The sequence below is a fragment of the Phaethon aethereus genome (genome assembly GCF_964289735.1).
Source record: "Phaethon aethereus genome assembly, chromosome: 4".
Taxonomy (NCBI): domain Eukaryota; kingdom Metazoa; phylum Chordata; class Aves; order Phaethontiformes; family Phaethontidae; genus Phaethon; species Phaethon aethereus.
The window spans coordinates 59,519,556-59,543,149 of NC_138578.1; the positions used below are offsets into that span (position 1 = coordinate 59,519,556).

The 23,594-nt window shown below is 38.1% G+C and overlaps 2 protein-coding genes across 4 annotated transcripts in view; one reads left to right on the top strand and one right to left on the bottom strand.

Moving 5' to 3' along the window:
* The window catches only part of TMEM156 (transmembrane protein 156), a gene marked incomplete at its 5' end in the record, with an annotated part of 42,266 nt that overhangs the window by 16,524 nt on the left and 2,148 nt on the right, over positions 1-23,594 (top strand). Inside the window, one exon of the mRNA XM_081999500.1 lies at positions 38-142. Within this exon, the coding sequence (XP_081855626.1) occupies positions 38-142 (105 nt within the window). The remainder of the gene's footprint in view (positions 1-37; positions 143-23,594) is intronic.
* The window catches only part of FAM114A1 (family with sequence similarity 114 member A1), a gene marked incomplete at both ends in the record, with an annotated part of 30,060 nt that continues 20,043 nt past the window's right edge, over positions 13,578-23,594 (bottom strand). For all 3 annotated transcript variants that reach the window (XM_081999498.1, XM_081999497.1, XM_081999499.1), the window contains 6 exons: positions 13,578-13,679; positions 15,262-15,315; positions 18,010-18,082; positions 19,353-19,492; positions 20,725-20,892; positions 21,955-22,040. In XM_081999498.1, coding sequence (XP_081855624.1) covers positions 13,578-13,679; positions 15,262-15,315; positions 18,010-18,082; positions 19,353-19,492; positions 20,725-20,892; positions 21,955-22,040 — 623 coding nt within the window. The remainder of the gene's footprint in view (positions 13,680-15,261; positions 15,316-18,009; positions 18,083-19,352; positions 19,493-20,724; positions 20,893-21,954; positions 22,041-23,594) is intronic.

Consider the following 23,594-nt stretch of genomic DNA (forward strand, 5'->3'; position numbering starts at 1 on the left):
TAATAATACGGATAAAAATTATTTTAACTTTCAACAGTGAAAACCAGCAAACAACAGATTCCACTTACTGCACAGACCACAAAGATACTGCCCATAATTCCTGAACAAGAGCGTTGTCCTGTGGGTGCATCAACTGTAGAAGGTAAGTAAACATCTTAGAACTCCAATTACTCTGTTTTGCCTCATATTTTTAGAATTAATAGTACACGATATCTGCTCAAAATAAATTACTACTTCTTCTAGCCAAGTATATGAGATGACAGACTGGAAAATGTGTTCTATGAGAGCTAGGTGGCAAGGAAAAAAAGTCAGTTTTCCTTCTGCTACCAAGAGTCATCTATAAACTAATGTGTTAGCCTTTTAAACATTGTGTGTCCCTGAAGGCCCCAGTGCAAATTCTGACACTATTTTTCTGGTGTAGAATATCGTGTCCTGGACTTCAGCTTTATGCTGGCATTTGTTTTTTACAAGGGCAGAGGAAAGAAGCAATTTGCAAATAATCTCTGAAGAGAGTCATGTGTTTGAAATAAATAGTTTGCTGATCAAATTCCCCAAACAAAAAAAAAATCTTCCTTCCGTCGTTATTATACCAGTTGGAAGGAGTGACAAGAAGTTGGTTTCAGCTTGGAACTAAAACTAGTCTCCCACTTCTAACTTTCTCCAGCTCTTGTATGCCAGTAATTGTTTCAGGAAGCCCAGATGTAAGTAAGCAAGCCTGAAGAGAAATATGCAGTAAGTGATACCCCTTCCTGGCAATACTTGTACTGCCTAGAAATGGAACAGATGCTACTTGAATAAGTAATACAGACTAATATATCAATTGCATAGACAAGGTAATGGCTACTTGCCCAGATTATATTACTGTTTATGGTGAATTTTTTAGGTTAAAAGCTTAAGAAGGTCCTTCTTTATTTAAATTGGATGGAGTTTTATTGGAAACTCAATATCATGTCATGCTGTCTTTTTAATGTGTTCAAAAAATTGATGCACTGAAGAGCAGTTTGATTTTTGTGCTTCATGTGGAACCATAAACAACGAAGTTGTATGTTGAAAGCAGAGCTAAAGAAGACATTTTGAACAGCGTTGCTGACAAAAGATGAGATACTGCCATAATAAATTAATAATTGAGCTAGATTATTTTTTGGCTTGAGAGAGACTAGCTGGGCTACAGGACAGCGTCTTATAGTTGTTGAAAATACTGACCACTTTCTAAGTGATTCCCATCCATAGATCTTACCAGGATTTACAATGATGGAGAGTTGTCATTATTACTATTCTAAAATGAGGATATCAGGAGGCAGAGAAAGATAACATGACTTGGGATGTCCATGACATAGATGAGAGCAGTTCTCAGATCATCTGAGTTCAGCTGTTTGCCCTTTGGACATCACGAGCTCTTGCTGAGTGAGCAGCCCTTGTGCAAGAAGTCCCATCAGCCTTCCCATAGGGCAGCTTCTTCCTTTCCCCAGGGACTCCTCCCAACCACTTCAGTAACAAACCATTTCGTTTTCTGATACCTGTCAACTCTCTCCCAGGTAAGCCCTTGTCTTCCTATATCCCTGTCTGTCATGTGCTTGCCCACCTTAATTATTTCCTGTGAGAACATTTACTCTCAGGTTAAAAATGAGACATTTCTAAGGTTGTAATAGGATGTGTTGCTAAAGGGGTGCTCATTAGTATTCAGTGCCTTCATTTATACAGTATTATGGCTGATGAGTAGCATGCATTGTCCTTTCAGGATGCTGGGTTAACCAAAACTCATCGTTTAGAAGCAGGAAAAAAAACCATCATGGCCCATTCCCTTGCAAATTTAACTTTTGTGTTACTAGAGGTGGGAGTTGGGATCAACCTGCTAGCACTCTTTTTGCTTTCATTACCTTAAGTGTTATGTATTAAAGGGTAGAAAGAAGAGATGGAACAACTTGGCAGATCTTTGATTGGTCTATGAGGCAATATATGAGATCTAGGATACTTTGGGATAAAGTTATCCCTTTCCTTAATCTATGTGTCAGTGACTGAAAGAAAAAGATCAAGCATCTTGAGAATCCCCAAATACCTTGTTCCAGTGCTGCATTCTATAGAAGCAGGCTTGCTTTCCAGGTCGTAACGCAGTCTTCCTGCCCGAAGGACTGCTGGCAGTGACATGAAAGCTCATGTGGGATTAATGCCGAATACATGAAATTGTAATGTTACATGGCATTATATGGAAAGATTATTAAAGGATGTGGCTGGAGAGGCAAGAACTTAGATCTAGATCTTGCCTTTCATCATGTTAGGTTTTGAGTAACATTTCTGAAAGGAATACTGTCCCAAAGCTGAAGACTCTGTGAAAATAATGAAAGCACTTTCTGCTTTAATTTTGCTTCACTTCCTGCAAAGAAACACTTCCCCCTTCATCTGATAAGGTCAGATTCAACTCATTACTGCTTGTGTTCGTGGGTGGCTCAGTGGCTAACGACATTGCAGTTACAGGAAAACTTGCTACCTAGAAGTCCTCTTGGTTGCTTAGGCTGTGGGAGGAGATTGTGGTCTACTTTTCTCACGAGTGCTAGGGTTGCCTCTACGCAGTCTCTAGAATGCTGCTAAAGGCTAGTTTGTTTAACAGAGAGGAGCTGGCTGCATTAGAAGTGCTGCACATGAACAGCTGAGTACTGAGACTGAAAACTGCCAAGATGATTAAATTCCCTGAATTGACAAAGACAGTTATAGACTCCATCAACTTGATAAAAGCTGTTGTTTCCCAAGAAGGAGGTGGGGTGGAGGTCAGAAGTGTGTACCAGGAGCTTCTTGATCAAAAAGCATCATCTTTGTATCACACTACCAGCTGCTCCCCGGAAGCACATGCATTGCAGGCCACCGATACAAGAGCCTCAAACAAGGAAGGGTTCTAGCCTGAGCTAGAAACCTGGAAGAGCTCCACTGGGGATAGTGCTTACGTCTGCCCTTCTCTGCTTCAAATCTGGCTTCAGTCCAGTTGGTAAGAGTTACCTCAATGCCTGCCCTGGATCAAACAGGCAAGATGAGGACAGGCAAACCACTTTTGGGTTATGCTTTTTCTCATTTCCAGCTAGCTGAAGCTGCCCTCTGAGAAAGCATTAACCACAGCACAGAGCATTTATTTGATTTCCGTGTAAGGAGGTTAGCTACACAGTAGTTGTGGTAGGTGTAAAAGCAGCTGTAAGGAGGAGGAAATGGAAAAGCTCACTCTTATCACCATCATTATTGCTACTGAGCTGGACAACCAGCTGCTGGCCTCAGCAATGGCCCTTGACCCAACACATTGAAAGCTGAAAGGCTCAACAGCATTGGTTTTGGCCACAGGAATTTAGTAAGTTAAAAATCCAGATCAGACAGGAGAGCAAAGTATAAGGCATATTATTTGCTCATTGCTCCACTCTGCAACAGGGAGGTATCTGTCTTGCTAACAGATGGAGAGAGATCAATAATCAGTGGGACATTGCTACTTCCTGCTGAATTTATCTTTTTATGTCAGAAAAAGACATGTTTCTTTTTATAAATGTCTTTTTGATGTCTTTATATTTAAGATATAAATATATTTAAGATCAGTAAGTAACTAAGTGTATGAGAGGCTGATTCCTATCCAGCCACATTCAGAGTATCATCACTGCTGTCATTTTCTGAGGATACACTCCCCTAGCAATTTAGAAATTTAATTGTGCAGAGTGCAGTCCAATACCAGGAAAATTCAGTGCAGGTCCACCTGGGCTTTGGCTCAGGCCCCTGCTGCCTTCCTGAAGAGGTCTCTAAATGCCATCATTGCAGAGCTGAGTAGCACAAACAGGAAGGGCAACTGAAAATACTCTTTGTCTGCTTTACCTTATGTGATTGTGGCTTTTCAAAAATGTTTTCATATTTAACAGAATCCCTCTTTTGTCTGTCTTCAAGGAAGACACCCACACAAGCAACAGAAGATACAAATTATGCAGGGAAAACAGTGAAACGCATAGTTTAAAATGTTCTAGCAAAGGCACATACCAAGTGTACTCAGGAGCAAGAGAAAGGTTAGAGTTCCACTGTTATTGTAAATCAGGCATGTATTTGTAAAGAACAGTAGGTGTGATTTTAAATTGCTGGAATCCTTCCAATTATCTTTTTACACTTTTTCTGAAAGGCATCATTTCAGGGCTCAGAAGTGATAGATGTACCGTGGTTAAAGTATCATAAAATTGGGTGTGATGTTGCTGAAGGCAGAAGTTCATACTAGTGCTGACATACTGGCTTTGCCAGTTGGCTGTTTTTGTAAGACATCATTTTTTATGCTTTCATGAATTCCTGTAGATAACTATGAAAAAAGATTTATGCCCACATGCAGCTTTAAATTGTTTTCAGGACTGTATGCAGCCTCTCAATTACGTATTTATTTTTTAAATATCATGAAATATAATTCCTCCTCTGTTTCTGCTTCCATAATAGATTCAAGTCTTGATCATACATTAAAAGGGAAACTCCTCTCTGTACGAAAGGGCTGACAGGATCAGATTGCTGAGCACATTCCAGGGCACTTGGCACAAATACTGGGCTCTGCGTAACATGCATGTCGGGATGTGTTTCTCTCCAAAACAGACACAGAGGTTTTTGAAGGGAAGCGCTCCTGCTCGCTTGCAGAACTGGACTGTAATGAGCACTGTGCAGGCTGTTTAAACCCCCTGTTCCATTAGCCAGCATCAATTTTTGATGCACTGTATCCTTCCTACACTTGTCATTTTCTAGCTCACTTCAGCAGCTGCTGCCTCTAGTATAATTTCACAGCCAAAGAATCACTTCTTATCCCAGTCCTTATGATGTAAATAAAAAGGGAGACAGATGTTGTTATTGGGCCTGCAGCTATATGAAGTACCAGAACGGGTGACAAGCTACGTTTGCTTTTTTGCTCAGTGTGAGAGTAAGAAGTACAGGAATTCTGCGCTTCCCCCGCCTCCCTTCATCGCATTGTGTAGATCCCTAAAAAGAAAGGTGAGCTTGATTGGCATCTGGGCATTTTCTTATTTCAAGGTTCCTCATCACATGCTGCAGTCCAAATTTCAAGACTCTTACTGATGATTACTGTGGACTATTTATCACTTGGGAATGTAGAAGAAGCTGCTCTTCTTTCATTATTTCCACAGTATAGGACAGGAAATGTAGTTGGGCACAGGTTTGCAAATTCTTCCATCCAGCTGGTGGTTCAGATTGCTCTATTTTTATTTTTCCCCACTAGTATAATTTAGCTTATTTTGTCTCAGCTGTGGCAAGGCCTTGTTAATACCCCAGATTTACTTCTGAGCACTCTGCTGCAGGGGTAGTAGTTCATGAAGAGATGCCCAGGAGCTGACACAGAGCAAGAGATTCTGGAGTGGAGGCAGATACCACACAAAACTTCTCCCCTCATCTAGCTGCCAGGAGGGAAGATGAGAGTGAAGCTTGCTCTGTTACTTGAAGGAAAGAGATCAGTCACCACCTACCTTTAAAAGACAGTTCCAGACTGGACTGTCTGTAGATGGAGACACTGCAGAAAGCCAATTTGAGACACCTGAGAGACGTCCTTACTGGAGCACTTCAACCAGGTGGATGTGGCGAATGCTTTCGCAGGGCAGCTTTTGATTCTGCCTACTCTGACGTTGCCAAGCTTCCCTGAAAGTGAGTGAGGTCCACTCAGCTCCACTGAGTGTGTCTCACCCAGGTTCCTGTATCATACGCTCGTGGGGCAGGTACCTAAACCACTGTTCTGTGGGCCGGTATCGTTCTTGGGTCTTTTGCCGCAGTCTGATGTGTATTGTCTATTTTGTCTGCCTCTTAGCTACAATGTTGTTTTCTTTTGTAACAAAGAGGAGAATTCACTACTGTGAAAGTCAAAAGAATGACATTTAAGATAAATTAGGAAAGACCTAATTAACCTCCTCTTTTTTGCCCAATACTGTTTTCTTTTGTTTCAGATGTCGCCATATGAAATGTCATTACTGTTGGATGAAACAAGACACATCATACACCACAGAAGCAAGCATCTCCATTTCCAGTTTGGGGAGCTATGTTATCTGTCTTCTCATGAGAATGCCCACGATGCATTTTAGCTGAGAATCTCCATTTTATCCATCACCAGAACTATTTGGTATTAAGAAAATATGAACGGTGGACAAACATGTTTTGCTGCAGAAACAACTTCAGTAGGAGAGTATGGATTTCACATGTATTTTCAGTTCATTCAGGATTTATACTTAATCAGATGGTTGTGAGAAAATCCTTGCAATAATTTCATTTTCTGTCGGAGAAGAAATTTATTTTATATTCTCCATAGGATAAGAAAGCCTGTTTGGAGAGAGAACTTATCCTCTACTTCCATGAAACAAGCAGTTTCCAGCCTAATTAATGCTTTAGGTTTAAAGCATTGTTTTAAAGACACTAAGATGCTTAAAAGATACAATTTCTGGCTCTTGAGGAAGGTGGCCAAAGGATCATAGGAGAGAGAATTCTGCAGTACATTGTAATTTCTCCAGTAAACCAGGAAGACCTTCATACATTCTGCAACATCTCAGTGGATAATAAAAAAAATAGTAATTTGGCTTCAAATAGTGGGGAAAAAAAGTAATTTGGCTTCAAACCACAATATTGTTATTACTGTTTTTTGATAAGTCATTAAGACACCAAATGGGTTTTGCACTTTTTGATAAATTACATTTGTACCTTTTGTACTAGCTTAGGGCATTAGTATTCAGACCCATCATCTCTTGGAACTGTTCCTTACTCCCCCTTTATTACTGCTCCTCTGAGTGTCATGGAGCTGTTTGGTCTGAGCAGGGTCCCAAACTCATTCAGTGCTCCCACGTGTTATTTGTGGGTATGATTCCACCATCAATTACGAGGCAGAGGCAGAAATTGCAGAGCCAGGACTTCAGACTCCCTTGTGCTAAATCCGTCAGGATGAACAGATTGTAAACTGCCCATCGCAAATATGATATGCAGCAATTTAGCATCATGTTAATACTTTATAACCTTCATCCCTTACGTTTATATAGCTTTTACCTCCTGAAGCTTTCCGAGATTGCTTCTCCAGTCATTATACTGCACCAAGCAGTTCAGATTTAATAGGAATAGCTGTGAGCATTAGCTTCTGAATGACTTGAGGCCATATGGAATTTTTTATATTTAGTTGGGTAAGTCTGAAGCATTTGTTTCTATTGTTTGTTACCATCTTATAAAAAAATCAGAAAAATACTGACTTTCTTGATTTGAGGGCTTTTCAGGCTTTATTGCTTATCTGTGGTAATAACTTAAAGCTTTTCAGAAATGGATTTTTTAATAGTCTATAAAATAAACCTCTCAATTTGTTTCTCGATTTTTTTTTTCCCTTCTTCCTATAGAACAACAACTTACAGGTGAAGAGATGCACTTGTCTCAAATCACTGCAGAATTGCTAAGGCCATTTTAGCCAGTGTTTAAATGCTTCACGTGGTGGCACAGCATTTAATGGGGCTTGTGGCCCCAATTTAATTTCCTTTCTCCTATAATTTAATTCCATTATTCTTCCTGCCTCTATCCTCCCTCTTTTCTTTCCCTTGGATGGCTAAACTGTGACTTACTATTTTACTACCCACAGTTATGCCACGGCTCTCTAAGTGTTTGGTTTTACTACACTGGAAGGTTTTATCTTCTGAGTTACCTTTAAAAACACCAAGAACAAGTAAACCCAAAAGGCTCTTAGCAGCTTTCAATCTCTGTTGAGTAGAGCTTACCTTGTCTCGCAAGTATGATCCAGTCTGTATGAAACAGTGGGAGACACTGCTAAGAATGGTAAGAAAAAAAGTGCTCCTAAGGTAATTCAGGTTGAAAGCGACCTCAGGTAGTCTCTGGTCCAACCTCCTTGCACTGGAGGAGGAAGGAGGGGACTAAAAAGCAACTGGTTTTCTGTCTTCTCATTTCCTCTGGAGACCCTCTTGGTTTCTCTCCTCCCATGTCCTCTAAGACAAGGGTTAAACCCCTTGTCTTCATCTCTGGCTTTTTCAAAACTGAGCTTTTGAAAAAGAGGAGAGAACGGGTGTCCTGGTGCAGCCTCTCAAGCACAAGATGAGAGGCAGGAGGGAAGTACCTCAGAGAGCAGGAGGTGGAAGGAGACATGCAGGCGGAGGAGAGTGGGGGGAAACAGAACTGGTGGGGAAGGCAGAACCGACAGCGTGTAGAAACGTGCAAAATGGACACTGGCAGAACTGGTAAGGGAACTGGAGGAAAGGCACAGGGCACCTTGACTGCCAGCATCCTACAAGCTGCCGGTACGGTGTCTGAGATCAGCAAGGGCAGGAAGAGTAGGACTGCATGTTTACCAGTCTAGTAAATGGGCCAAGGCTTCTGAAGGTGTTTAAAAATGGGCTGAATTACCCGATGTTCTGGCCTTCATTTAGGCGACACTGTCTGACTCCAGAACTGGCACCTTTTGTCAGACGCCTTTCAGCCTCAACCCTGTAGCGTGGAAGAGAAATAGCAGACATTTGTTTGAGTAATGTCTTGATGCCTTCCTCTTTACAGCAGCAGCAAATTCAGCTCACTAAGAATTAGGAATAGTCCTTGCTGCAGTTTTTTTTTTTAGACTCCTACCCATTATTGTAGTGTTGCATAAGAAATACTCTTCCACTCCTTGGGTAAAATGTTTGAAAGGCAGAGGGAATAGCTAGTACTCTGCTTTGGGTCTGTTAGAGCAGCTCCTCGAAAGTGTGTACAGGGAAGCTGTGAAAAGGTCGAAGTGGGGCGACCAGGTCGGAGTTCTTAGCAGCAGCGTGCTCCGGACTCTGCGTGTGCAGGCAACACAGGGAGAATGAGCACTGCAGACGCAGAGTGGTAACATTAGCCGTCGTCTTTCCTTCGAGCTCTTCCTCTTTGAATGTTCTTATCTGTGACTTCCTTCCTTCAAGTTCGTGTGGATTTTCGTTTTACTTCAGAAGTGCCGTTATTCCAGTTCTGCTGGAACTAATCAGGTGTCATCTCTTGTTTATTCTGAACAGTGCTGGAAAATTCTTTGAGAGCACCTTTTCTCTAATCCAACCTTGAAAATGGTTCCTATTTCCAGAGCACATCCTTTTTTTTTTTTTCTCTTTGAAAATAATTTCCCCTCTCCAATCTTTTTAAGACAGCTCAGTTTTTGACATTTTATTTTCAGTTTTTAAATTCTAAAACTGCACACCATAGCCAATATTATGAATGCTGAAGCTGGAGTCAGAGCATGGAAAATGTGCAGCTCACACACAAAAAGCAGCTTCAACAACAAAGGCTGACCTGAGACAGAAAAAAAGCATTTTAAGTCCAGAGGGCTTTCCAGTCAGACAGCAAGAATTTCAAAGTAGGTCAGACTGGCTGATGGTGTCACGTTAAGCCTTGCTCTGAGACGGTTTTAAAAAGAACTCAGGAAAAGTCTTTTTCTACTCTTTACATTCTTTTAAGACTAACAGAAAGGACAGGGCTGTCATTTGAAATAGAACTGGAATGTCTCAAAAGATAATCCTATGAGCTGGGTGACTGCTTGTGTGACAACACTTCTGTGAGTAAAAAAAAAAAGGTGAAAATCTGCATTTGTTACTCAAAATACTGCAGCATTTCAGACTCATTAAAGTCATTATGAATCCTGACTGGTGGGTGACACGGGAAACGTCATTAAAAAGCATCTCAACTTGTAATGACTGTGATTTTGTATTGTATGATTGAGGCACATTGTAAAGGAAGGTATTAATGGCTTCAGTGGATGATCTAAGCAGCATGAAAAAAGTGGAAGAGACAGTTCTTTTGTTTAGCTGTCTCAAGCAATGGATGCTGGAGTGTAGGAGCAAATCATGGGGAAGAGATGTTTACACATGAATAGACTATACCCTAAAAAGCAGCAAACAACTTCCAGCTCGCTTTGTTTTGTTTGTTAAAAAAAAAAAAAAAAGGTGAATACCTTTAATACACAAATACAGTGAATGACTTGTCTAATAGTTTACTTCTAGCTCATCCTTCAGCAATGACCTATAGTAGTGGATCATCTGCAACGTTGTACGTCATGCAGATGTTTTAAGTTTCATCTTGATAAATTTCTCAACTCGGTGAGTGCAAAAGCCTGACTCCTTTGTCTCTGCATAAAAAGGTGTGCCATGAAAAACAGATCTGCTCAAAAGAACAGGCAATTTTCACAACCGAGGTTATTTTTTAAATAAGTACTTAAAACCCAGTAGTTTGGCAAGTGCCAAGGCACACTCACTGTACTGACCTGGAAACAAGTGGTGATGAAGGAAAGAACACTCTCCCTTCAAAGTTCAAGGCAACATCTGTTTTTGTCAGACTCGGTAAAATCATGCTCATTACTCCAAAGGTAAATCACAAACTCAGAAAGTGAAAGACTTCACTGAGTACATCTTCCCATCACATTATTCTTCTTCAAAACATACTTTTTAGTATACTGTCTCAGTTCAGTATCTCAAATTATTTATTTGACCGATGGAAAAATACAAACCAGCGTAAACAAAATATTTGGGTTACATCCACATAGTACTTTTCTACTGAAATATTATTTACCTAAAATTGACTTAAAGATAATAACATTCAGCTTACCTAGGACAAGATGATTGCATCTGAGATCAGATGGAGTATCCCTATGCTCATAGAATATATCAGCCTTATTTCCCTTCCTACGTTATATGGATGTAAATACTTTAAGTCCCCATATTATTTTTTATAGCTTCTTTTACTTTAGGGTAAGGTACTTTATTCAATACATACATAATTTAAGCAACACAGCGAAACCTCTAGTAAAGAATATCTCAGACAAACAATCTTTGTCTTAAGAACGCCCTTCAACAATTTCAAACATTATCCCCTGAGGCTTCCAACACTATATTGTTCAGCCTCTGCTAAAAGGCACCATTATTAGTCAACACATTTTTCTGACAGGTTTAACGCTACATGTTCTGCACTGCATTTCAGAGAAAAAAAAAGATCCATATGAAAAAGTAACTAAATCCATTTATATCTGAAAATATAAACTTGGCATAGGAACAATATGAAACATTTGGCAGTAATACGATGTTTACAGACACCTGATGCAGAGCTCTACTCCAATGTGGACAGAAAGGCTTCTTGATGAAAAATAATGATCAAATTAAAGTAAAAATAAATCCAGGATGTAATGACTGACAGGTGAAAAGATGAGACTTTTTTTGACAGTCTTTGTTTGAAAAATAAAGCAGCTTTTAACCAGGTATTACATTCTGCTTGCCAGCAGAGAACAACAGAAAAAAACGCTTGAAACAAATAAGCGTTTTTACAAGCTACTGAGTGCTTTCACTGGTGTCCAGATCTTTAAAACTGAAAACTGAACACAATCAAGTATATGGAGCAAGTATGTGGTCCTCAGTAATCCCCACTGAGGAGTTCTTCTGGGTCAAAGTGTGTGTACAGGAATCACCCCATGTCAAGTACGTACAAGCGTCTGTCTCTTCCAGCAGCCAGCCAGCACTACTGGAGAAGAGTCTGCTTATTCCCGCCGAAGTGTAGAAGGCAGAGATGAAATACTTTGCATCAGCTAAATGTTATTTTGTAATACACTTTTGAAAAGGCGCTTTCAGAAATAAAGCAATGCCAGAGAGAAGTGTCGTGAATATAACGGCCGGTGGGAGCTGCATCCTACCTTTGGGCTACTGAGTCTGCTCACCGTTTGCATTTTCCCGCATCCTGCTTTCTCCTGGGTTGAGGTAATGTTAGCTGTTCACTGTGACATAAACACCAATGAATGTCAAGCTTCCTTTGCCTTTTCAGCTGCCAAGGGGCTTGCTTATGTTTGTTCATATCGCCGTAAGCTGTTGGGTTTTTTTTACACTGTGTGCAAGTGGATTTGAAGACTGTACCCCTTCTACTTAACCAGAAAGATAGCTCAAACCTGTTAAATTACAGGATGGCAGAAAACAGATTTTGCATAATCAACCTTATTTCAGGGATAGTGAAAATTTCATCTCCAAATAATAACAGATGAAAAAGTTACAATGTGTGTGACAGCGAATAGGGAAACCACAACAGTGTAAGACACAAACAGACCTTTCTGTCCTCTTTTACTTGGACTCAAAAAAGTTACCATGTGCAAAGCGGACACGTGGTTTCATGGTTTCTCTTTTCTAAACAAACAGGATAGTGTTTCCTCATGCTCTATTTCATTATCTTTATGATGTATGAACTATGCTTCTATGATTAAACATATTCAGATGTCAATTACAATGAAAAAGCATTTAAATACAATTAGTGAGTGTATCAAGAGAAAAAAATACAAAATAGCTGAAAGAAATGTAAGAAATAATGAAAATCCAGGAGAACAGGCTACAAAAATCATTGGAAGATTCTTCCTGCCTATGAGGTAAACTAGCCTAAGCAAATTCTGAGGTTCACAGCTCAGGGTTTTAAGCTAAGGATATAGACAAATTATCACGGTCGCTAGTGTTATTATGAAACGTCATTCCTGCTGCTCAGTTACGCTCTGTCTAGCTACCTCCTTGGAGAAAAGGTGATTGCTCTGACATATGACCTCCTCACCCAAAGCAATTCTCTTGTAACTTCTTTTCACAACTTCTTTTCTATGCCCAAAACCTGTATTTCTGAAACGCCAGTATCAGTAACTGACACTACCAGTATCAGTAACCCCATTTGATAAAAAGGTTCAAAACATTTAAAGCCCAAATTAAACCCCAAAGTGCTAACCTGGTAAGGCATCTGAGAGGAGGTTATTTTGGGGGTGTTTCAATTGCCAAACAAAAGGGAAATTTTCCATTCCTGGCATATTAAAAAGATTACTTTTGCCTGCAATGTTGTTCAGCTGTTGGAATAAAGAAATAGACATAAATGAATATAAAATTATGGGTCAGCAAATATAGAGCTTTACCCGTACCCTTAACTGGCTCAGAAAATTTCTTTTCAGTATTGAGTATTTCTATTTCAGTATTCAGTATTTCTTTTCAGTATATGGACAAAATTCTTTGTCCATTATTTTCATTTAGTAAAGTTAATACCTATTACTGTACAACACTCTCAATGCAAAGTGTTATGTAAGTGGTACATATAATTATGATGTTATTACTTGCTACTGTAAAAAAATATTTAACAAGCACAACATTATGATAATTTGTTCACGTTGGCTAAAATTAAATACTGAAACCAACTTTTAAAATACACATTTTTAACTGTCAATTAGGATGCAAACAATAGAAATGGTCATTTGGGCTGAAATGTTTTTAAAAACTTTATATTCTAATTTGCTTCATACATCGTCTGCAACTGAAAGGGTCAACATTTAGAATTTAAGTCAATGCTCATATCAATAAACTTCAGTTTAAATTAATGCAAAGGATATACTCCAATGGAAAAGAAATTACTCACTTTACTAACTACTTCTAAAGTCTAAAAGTCTGGAAGAGTTTTAAAATGTTGTTCAATATTGCATGTGCAAAACCGCGTTTAGTGTCTTCAGAGGACTGTAAGTGGCCAGACATTCCTCATGGCATCTCTTCTATCTGCATACATTAAAGGCATTAGGTCTGTGGTTTCTGTTAAGCCCCGTGGTGACAACTGCTGGGAAACTGTCACTCTGGTGTTTTCAAACAACTGGTCTGGATATGTGAAATTTGCAGAACTGGAAGCAATAGCTGGAAAGCATCCTGAATATAAGTAGTACTGTTGCAACCCTAATGGGGAGAGAAAACATGGGGTTCATCAGTACAGCTGTCATGTACTTCAGGAATTACACTATATTTAAAAAAAAATTTTTTTTTATACATCTGCATCATGCTACATTAGCATATGTATTCACATGAGATTTTAGAATCTGTTGATAACAAAAATGATAAATTAGAACAGTTTACAGCTAACAAGGATAGCCTGAATCACTATATAGAAATCTGATTTCTCCTCAGTTTGAACTCTTGGACAGTTTTGTTTGTAATGCGAGTAGAATAAAATGTTGCAGTGTTAAGAAGTAAATTTGACTTTTTAAATACAAACCAGCTAGTTTTTCCATCAACAGAACTAATTTTGAATTTGCTGTAAGTGGAAGAAGTGTCACTGAAATTAACAGTTTGAATTATTATAATGGTTTTAACACCTAGTACTATTTTTGGAATTTCTAATACTGAATGGTATAGCAGCTTGTAATTCTCCGTGAACCTAGGCTGTACTAACACATATTTGTACACAAATATGGGATGTAAGAAGTACAAAACATTGTATTCCACAATTCTGGCCATTCCCAGATTTTGCAATTCATGGAGCACAGAAAGATACATCAGCTGCAACAGCAAATTAACCCTATTACAAAAGCAACAGCACAGTAATCTTTACCATGGCTCTAGTCAACTTTCTGTGATTTTCCTTAAAGGTATTGTTAATTCAGTGCAACATTGATATTGTAAACCAATCTTTTCCTCATTTTTAATGGAACACAGCTATTTGACACAGAATGACGATTTGTAGTCACTACTATATGTTTATTTACATTTAAAGAGAAGTGTGATCTAATTAGCAGAGTTAAAGAATTCAATGCTGCAGACTGTACACATTTTAGTACTTTATGAGCGTATTACTCCCTCTTGACCTGTTCTTGGTAAAACTGAGGCACATTTTACTCACTGTGCTTTTCTGATGAAAAATAGCTCATGGTGTCTAATAGAAGAGGTGACTCATAGATCATGGTGTCTAATAAAAGAAGTCACTCATGAACATTTTGGTGATGCCCGACACATGGTTATCCATGTGCTGACCAAGCCTGCTGCTAGACTGTGAATCTTTGTAGAACTCTAAATGCCCATGGATGGGAAGCACTGTAGCATACCTGTAACTCAAATTTTAAAGAAAATAATAGTCTGAAATTATCTGTAAATCAGAAATACTTTGCAATATTTGAAGCAGGTAACAGATCAGTAAGAATAGACTTATCCCAGGCAGCTTGTGAACAAGTTAGAAGAGGGCTAAACAGCACCCTGCAAATTGTCTGCTGTGCTCTGATCAATACAGCAGCAGAATTTAAGAGCTGGCCAGTCTCACTTCAGTCATACAGTTCTTAAGAATCCTCAGTAAATGCAGTATTACTACTACAGTATTTGTGGGAGAGGCTGAACACAAAAATGAGAGGTTTATGAGCTGGCACTGAACAGCCAGAATGATATTGTTATTACTTTTTATATAGTTCTTTCTTCAGACATAAATGTGACTACTTCATTTCAGAATCATTTTACTAGAACATTTCCTAATGTGAAAAAAGCAAAGGCTTACCTCTAATAGCACACTGTTGATGATGGGGTTAAGAACCTCTGCCTTCATACTGCTCTGTAAACCGGAAAATAGAATGAAATGCTAGGACAAGAAATACATTTGATAGAAATATACTGCTTATCTGAGAAGTGGTTTTATGAATTCTACAAAGGTCTTGCTTCACCTTGGTTCTTATTCAGGCTGTTTATCTCAGTATTCCTGATAACTGCATCTACATTTCATACACACTTCAGTAGACCCTACGTATTTCTATCACTGAGTACAATGAACTAAGATGGGCCCAAGGTTTTACTTTTTCATTATTTCATCTACCAGACAGTTTCAAATTGCCTGGTTTCCTATGGATGTGAGATTTATGCGATTATATTGTTTGTCAGTGCCCTTTTCATCTCCCTCAATTTTTTTTAACTCCTTGCTCGTTTTCAAGGAAACAAGAAGGAAAAATACAGGTCAGAAGGAAAATGAACTTCTAAGAAGTTTCACATGTATCTGTGGAGGAAATGAAAGGCAGAGATTAGCTCCCCTACAGAAGGAAGAACAGGTGAAACTCAGATCCCCAAACCGGAGGCAGTATATGTTGAGCTGGACAACGCAGGCTGGCCAGTAAACATAGCTCAGCATGGATAACATTTTTCTCAACCACCAGACAGGAATAAAAGTGGGTACAATGAGTAGTGACACTACTAGAGGCTAGAAAACCAAGATTCATCAGCTCTTCTGCTTTTTAAAATGGCAAAAGTTCTTTTCTTTTTTTATTCTCGCTGTTCTTCGCATTGTGTTTTTTCAGAACGACAGTAACCTCCAGCAAGAGTTGCTTTCTTTCGATATCAAATGGTGGAGTTTATTAGAACAAAGGAAACACCATACTGATTAATTTAACTGAAGTATTTCCACTTCGAGCCTTAGAGCTTTCCTATTATAGATTTAAAGAAACATGAAACATCTTAATTTTAGTTTGGAGAAAGATGGCAGAATGAATGGAAGATGGTTAGAGAAAAGAGCAATTTTACTGTCAGTTACTGGAAAATCCACTACAAAGTGCACTGTTTAGTTGATTGTCAATAAACTGAAACAGATAGACAGCAGTATCAATTAAATGCTATTGATTGTATGAATCGATAAGTTAAAGTTTGAAAGAAATCTTGCATAGCAAGCAAAGCTGTTATTTCTTACTTCTGCATTACTGCTCACTCAGAAACATTGCCAACATTACAGACTACGTGTACAGCCAGCACTACAATTAATGTCTGAATTATACAGATATAACTATAGAGATGGCATTATGTTTGAAAAAACACAGTATTTTCTGTTCTAAGCCATTTCTTAGTTTCCCACGAGTTAAGGCACTTAGCAGGATACTGGAATGTGTTTGTGAACCCAGGTGCTGTTGGCAGGTTAAGGACGAAGCTGAACCACCGGGACATGCAAGAAGATGTAGATTTTCCACAGTCCTGTGTGACACGTGCTCCTTACTTTCCTACTGATCATGGTGAGCAGAAGGCCCACACCTTCCTCCAAAAGCTTACAGGGGTAGGACAGCACATAAAGATCAACAGACTGCCCTACTAGAACTCTCTTCTAGAGAGTATTTTGGCAATGGCAAGTGTCTTTGTGCTCAATTTCTTATGTGTCCACACAAAATGTCCACAAAAACAATCTGGTCCTAAAAACCAAGCACAGAGTTGGTAAGAACAAAACCTAGTGCAATGCTTATGAAAGCTTTAGTTTCCAATTTTCTGAGCTGGGCCAGCTTAATATTTCATGTGCAATTTATTTTTATATGTCTGTGCATGTATTTATTGCAAATGTCACACAGAGATATGCTAAAATCCAATCCCAAAATGCAAAATAAGCAGTTTCTCCCACAGTAATGGGAAGAAATGCCAATTACTCGGAATAAAAGCAACCCAATAAATCATGTTCTCTACAAATAACTCTGAAAAAACTTGCTCAGAGATGTGCTGGAAAAGCTCATCTGGGAAGAACTGGGAAAATTTCCTCTGATGTACATTCACGTTTTCATGAAGTGAACAGGAGAGCCAGAGTTTGTTCTTCTCTGATATTTACAGAATGATTTCAGCAACAGCACAATTTTTGCCTCCGGATCCTGATAGAATATTCAGATGTCAGTCATCTTTGAAACATCTTGAAAGGCAGGATGCTATTTCTAGCAAAGATGTTCACACATAAATGGATGTTCCTCAATGGAATATCTTCAGATACAAGACAGAGTCAATTTTTTTTTTTTTAAGATAGATGACCAAACAGATTTTCTAATCTCTTAAACGGTTTGAAAACACGGTGGCCCTAGACCACAGGATTTAGCAAAGACTAAGAAGACAGCTTGTGAAACCATCTTAAGGTACTGGAGGCGTTATCTCTTGATGACTTTTACACAAATGCATTCAAAAGGGATAGGCTGAGTAGGAGAAGAAAATATCAAGTTGTGGGACTTCAAATATGAGGCCCTTTCAGTGCAAGAAGGTAAGAAGTTCTGAGTGGTAATCAAGAAAAATGGGAAATGGTGTCTAGAAAAAGAGATTTTAGAAGGCAGGGGACACACTGCAGTCTATCAAGGCTATAAACTTTCTCTGCAACAGGGAATCTGCTGTAAAGAAGCTCTGTGTTCTTGATCTGAGGAAAGATGTGCTCTCATTGCCGGTACATCATGTAAAGCCACCAGACTTGGGTAATAATTTCTTTATGTTAAAAAAAGCCCAAATGCTACAGAAAATGCTGTTATCTTACCCCAGCTGCTGTTAAAGAATCGGAAAACTTCTTTGATAAAGTTGAAACTTCATTGCACATGGCACTTGTTAAACTGGTTTAAAAAAAAGAGAGACAAATATAAAAATACATCCTTGTCCTGTCAACGGATAAAACCCCTACGACTGTCCCAGCCACAAACTTCATCTTGGAAGCCAAGTATGTTCTTAAGGCAATTTTGCTTCTAGTAATTTAAAAAATATTTTGGAGTAGACTTTGTTCATGATACAATTTTTCTATTCCTCCACTGAAAAATCCACTGCTGACTACAGCAGAAAATGATGCCATGTTGGCTCAAACACTAGTCTTTCTTGATAGGGCAATGTTTAAATTTTTAAAATTCTAAGCTTCTACTTTAACTATTTTTTTTCTGATGATTGCAACAACACAACTCCTAGAAATACTCTTGGAAATAAATCAAACTTTAATGATAACAGTTAGAAGTTTCCTATTTAAGCAATAAAACATCTACTCTGTACTAAAAGAGGAAGTGCCCGTGTGGTTAAAATACAAGAGAACAAGGAGATCTAGTTCTATTCCTACATCTTTCACTGTTTTGCTAAACATTCACAAGTGCATCATATAGAACCTCATCCTGCAAGGTGCACCATACCTTAGCTCTAATTCTGAAAAATACTTGTTCAAGTACTTTGTTTTAGACTGAAGTGTTCCTTTGTGTACACTAACATTCCTAAGGATAAACACTTGCTTAAATACTTTACTTCCTTAGGACTCAAGTACTTACAACATCTTAACGTCAAAACCCACTGAAATCAGTAGAATCGACTACTACAGAGAGCTTGAGATCTGAATTTTGAATCCCACCAGATTAGCTTCTTGAATTTATTTATGTTTTGTCGTGGTTTACTACAAAGTTGCTAACAAATGTGGTGTTATTGCTTAGAACTACAGATTGATTTTTGTATGTTTTGGCAGATAAACACTAGATAATGAAACTCTATTGGCAGATACTGCATTATGCACTCTAAAAGCAAATTCTGTACATGCTAGCACAGTATCTTCTGCAGAGGCGACAGGAAATGCATACAAAATGAGCATATACATCCACTTGCTGGGGCAGAAAAAACTTCCAGCCTGTGAATAGGTCATGTTTTTGTAAACATGACTATGTTAGCCATGTAAAAAAAATGAGAGGTAGCCTATGTAACTTGATTATATGAGAAAATATAGCACTAGGATCCCCAAAGCTAATGCTGTTTGTTGATCCATGAACTTACTGTGCCTTGACGTGCCAAAAGCTGAATGGATCTTCATGAGTTTTAAGTAAATATCAAATGTTCATATATGAAGTACATAATACTCACTTTGTCAGTACTTTTGCTTGATCTTGAGCTGTTTTTTCTACTTCCTGCCCATGTAGAATTAATTCTGCTACTTTATGAAGCTGTTCAATACAACGAGCAGTTACCTCAGCCAGACTTTCAATGGACAGCATATAGATTTCCTTAAATTTAAAACAGGGAATAATATAATAAATAAGAACAACACTGATAAATATACATATAGGTATATACGTATAACAGAATTTGAAACATAGGACCCCTCCCCACCGCACCTGGAAATACTGCCACATACATAGTGAAATAATATCATCCTCACAAACAATACTGGAAAATGAAATATCCACAGATTATAAAATACAGACCTTACGCTCATACTTGAAAATTAGTAAGAACAACTCTACCATTTATTTGGATGAGAAGTAGGTCAAGCTCTCGGATTTTCTAAAATAGCACTGTTAAACCCAGTCCTAACAAACACAAAGATGCTTAACTCTGGCCTAAGTCATAATTACTTTCATATGGAGCCAAAATTATTGAGTCATCCCTCAGATGGAATCTCCAGAGTAGAAATGGATAATTCTCCCAATAAAAAAGTGGGTTTTATCAGCAGTGATAAAAAATTCTACCTAGCACTCTGGCAATTCAGCTTTCACAAGCTGATGCCAGCTGGAAATCTGCAATCACATAAAAATCTGTAATATATACAGTGTAACGCTGTTTCCTTCTTTGGACCTTTTTTGCAAGGAAACATGACAGATAATTTCTTTGTTTGAATTCATTCAAAAAATCTTGATACCAACCACATTTAACATTGTTATAACTTGGTGTAAAATATTCAATCACAATCTTATCAACAAGAGGGGCTGTCTAAATGGACACAATACTTTTAGCCTTAAGTGTTATCTTTCATAAAGAGAACTAACACTTGTGAGTTGCCCAAATAAAATTTCTGTTTCGTCTATTTGTGATGTAAACTTTAAGAGTTTAAATAAAGTTTGAGAATTTTTTCCATGTATTGTCACTGGGAGAAAAGGACACCAAGGAATGTTGAAGTAGGACTTTACATGTGCCATTGAAATTACACCACAGAATCCCTCAGCTCACTGTATGTTGCGTATACACATGCATACACACAGAAACACAGATATAAAAAAATAAAAACAATGCAACAGGGAGAGGACCTGCTACTTATTTTTGGGAACAGACTAACAGTAAAAATATTTGTGTAAGTTAGTTTCCTATTGGGTCTACAGTGAGTAGCTATACATTAATATTTCTTAATACTTCCATGAGTTTAAAAAATAAGGACAATACATAAAGATAAAGAAGTAAACTTATCAAACAAAGTATGGCAATTTTTAAAATGAAACTTATACTCCAAAAGCTATTTTACCTCCACAGTTTTGTTTTTATTTACTTCTGTTTTATCACTGTCAATTTTATCTTCTTTTTCAGTCTTTTCTTCACCAGGTTCTCCAGATTTTTCTTTTAGCTTCTCTTCTATGTCTACTGAGGTGGAAAAACTGGCTTCTTCAAGCCATTCATGAGCCTTTTTCCTAGCCTGCCAAACAAAGAAAAACCCCAAACTTCAATTCAAATAGGAAATATCAAATGTTGCTGAACGTTAATTAACAATTCCTTTTTACATTCAAAAGTTTAAACGTATCAAGCCTCTGGGTGGCATTTAGTTAAGTATATATTTAAGAAACTGTAGGGAGAAGTATTTATGACTGCATAAATATGGATCAGCAGGGATAATTCCTCTACAGGATGATATTTCTAACAAACACATAGAGCTGGCATTTAGTAACATTTCAACTTTATGAAAGTATCTTTCAAAGGAATTTACATGGAAATAATTTTCCCAAATAAAAATCAAGAAGATGGTATAAAAAAATGAAAAAAATAATACTGGGGAAGTACGAGAGATGTACTAAATTCTTAAAGGAAAAATAAATAGAAAATCACTGTGTCTTCAGCTGCCTTCCCAGGCATGAAAGTAGATTAAAGTGGAAAAGCCTTGAAGTTTTATACAACTTCAGATTACTGTTATGGTTAGTAGGAAATTTATTCTTTATCTTTTTTAACATGAAATCAAATTAAAATATGTTAAGATCTAAGTCTAAGATCAGCAGGTCAATCACCTTTAAAGGGGCCTGACAGTAAAAATGTGACTAGTGATGTGACTAGCTTCTAGCCATCTAACCTTTAGGTGGCTGAAGCTAGATGAGATAAACCCAAGACTTTGCTTCTAACTGAGGTCTGGAGAAGTCCCTCAGAAGAATAGACATGATGAGCAAGAAAAAATAATTCTGAACCTGACCTTTGTTCCCAGTATGTAGGACCAAATCTGCTGTGCTCATGAACTCTGTTCCACTGAGACATCCCTGGTTCAAGGCTTTCTAACATGGCCCACTGTGCTAGCTAGTCATTGCAACTGTATTGCCTTACCAATCTTGCTGCTATGAAAGCTTTTCTATACGAATCGTTTTAGTCCCACCGACCTGTTCTTTGCTTCCTGAACTGTCTGAACTGAGCTAGGCACTGCCGTGTGGCAGATTTCAGAATAAAGCCCTCCCTCGTTGTCCAAGACACAGAGGGGAGCTCACTAACAGGTGCTAACCTTATTAAGTTTGTCAGGAGTAGCAGCAACGTGCAATTCAAACAGTAGTTCAGTAAGCATGCTGACAAACTCTTCTCCCATATCTCCTGCAAGAAAAAACAAGATTAATTTTTGTTAGGGTGTTATCACTATAGCATTTTGCATGATCAAGTACATCCAGGCAAATAATTTCCCCAAGCACTCTAGCACTTGAAAAACACTGACAGTGATACAAGAAAGGGAGGGGGGGGTGTGTGTGTGTGTATGCTCGAATAAAGAAGTGAAAAAGCAACAGAGAGACCTGTACAACCAGATATGCTAGCTTGACACTTCGACTACTCTTTCCACCCTGTTCTAAATTCCACCAAGTTTCATAAAAACAGGTAAGAGGAGAAGACGTTGAATAATGCCTAGTTATCTGACAAAAATACATGACCCACAAAATAACCAAAGAAGAGATACTAACCACTTCTTTCAAACCAAGGAATAAAAACAGCAGCAGAGACAGATACAAGTAAGTTTCGAGGAAACATACTGGAAAAGATGTTCTCTATTGCTCTCTCTGCAAATGACAGCTAAGAGCTGTGTTTTCTTTCTATTTTAAGATTAAGCTTTGTACAAATGAAGAATGTTTTCTGTTTTGCTTTGGAGTAATGAGCCTTAAAGAATCTGCACTTATATTATTAGCTAAGATAAATATCACTAGTATTCAAACTTCATCTTTATTTTATATATATATTCCTTTGACTCCTTGTAGTTGCCATATTCTAACATGCTCTAAGTTCCTAAAAATTGGTATTTTCATTGGTTCTGTCCATCTGCAGTTACTGAGTTGGGAATCTTCGTTAACATTCCCTGGTGGAATATATGAAATCCACTTTTTTTAGCCTGATTACACTAAAAGGTCAAAGTCCCTCTACTGAGCCTGATAAAAGTCCAGCTACTTCAAAAATTACTTTTATGTCTTACTGTATTACCACCTTTTTTGTCCATTTATTAGGTAGGGCCAGTTTTTCCATTTTTATGCAAATCTTCAGTACTGGGCTTAACGGTGGAGGGCCATTACTTGCCAGTGAGTTTGGGGATTTTGGTAGAACTGGTTACAGTACACAGTACCTTGCAACATGGGGAAAGGTGGTGGAATCTGACACTCAGATTATAATCTTGTAGAGCAAAGGATAGCTCATCCTGGCTTGTAAAAAGAGTGCCCATCTTTGGTGCTATAAAATAAATTAGTATTTAGTACGAAGAACTCTTCACCTGCAAGGACCAAGAGACTGAACTTTCCTCTTAATAGGCAGGGGAACAGGTCAAGAAGAACATATTCTGGAAGGCCAAAGAGATGCACAGAGTTTATTTCACTGGTGCCTTTATCATTAAATTTTGGCAATAGGTTTTTCAGGTTTTGCAGTACAGCACACCTCTTGGATACACTGAATTCACTTCTTTAAATTATGCGAAATTGTTTTATAAACTGCAGCATGCCGAAAACTGACAAGCAGTTTACTGGATCAATACAATATTCCCAAAATTGTTGATAACTGGCATATTTGATTCAATACTCGCTTTGGTTACCATCTCCCTTAACCTCACATATGAAAATTTTGGTGTTAATGGCTTTCAAAATGTAGGTAAAGCTACTTTCTCAGATATTCTCCTCT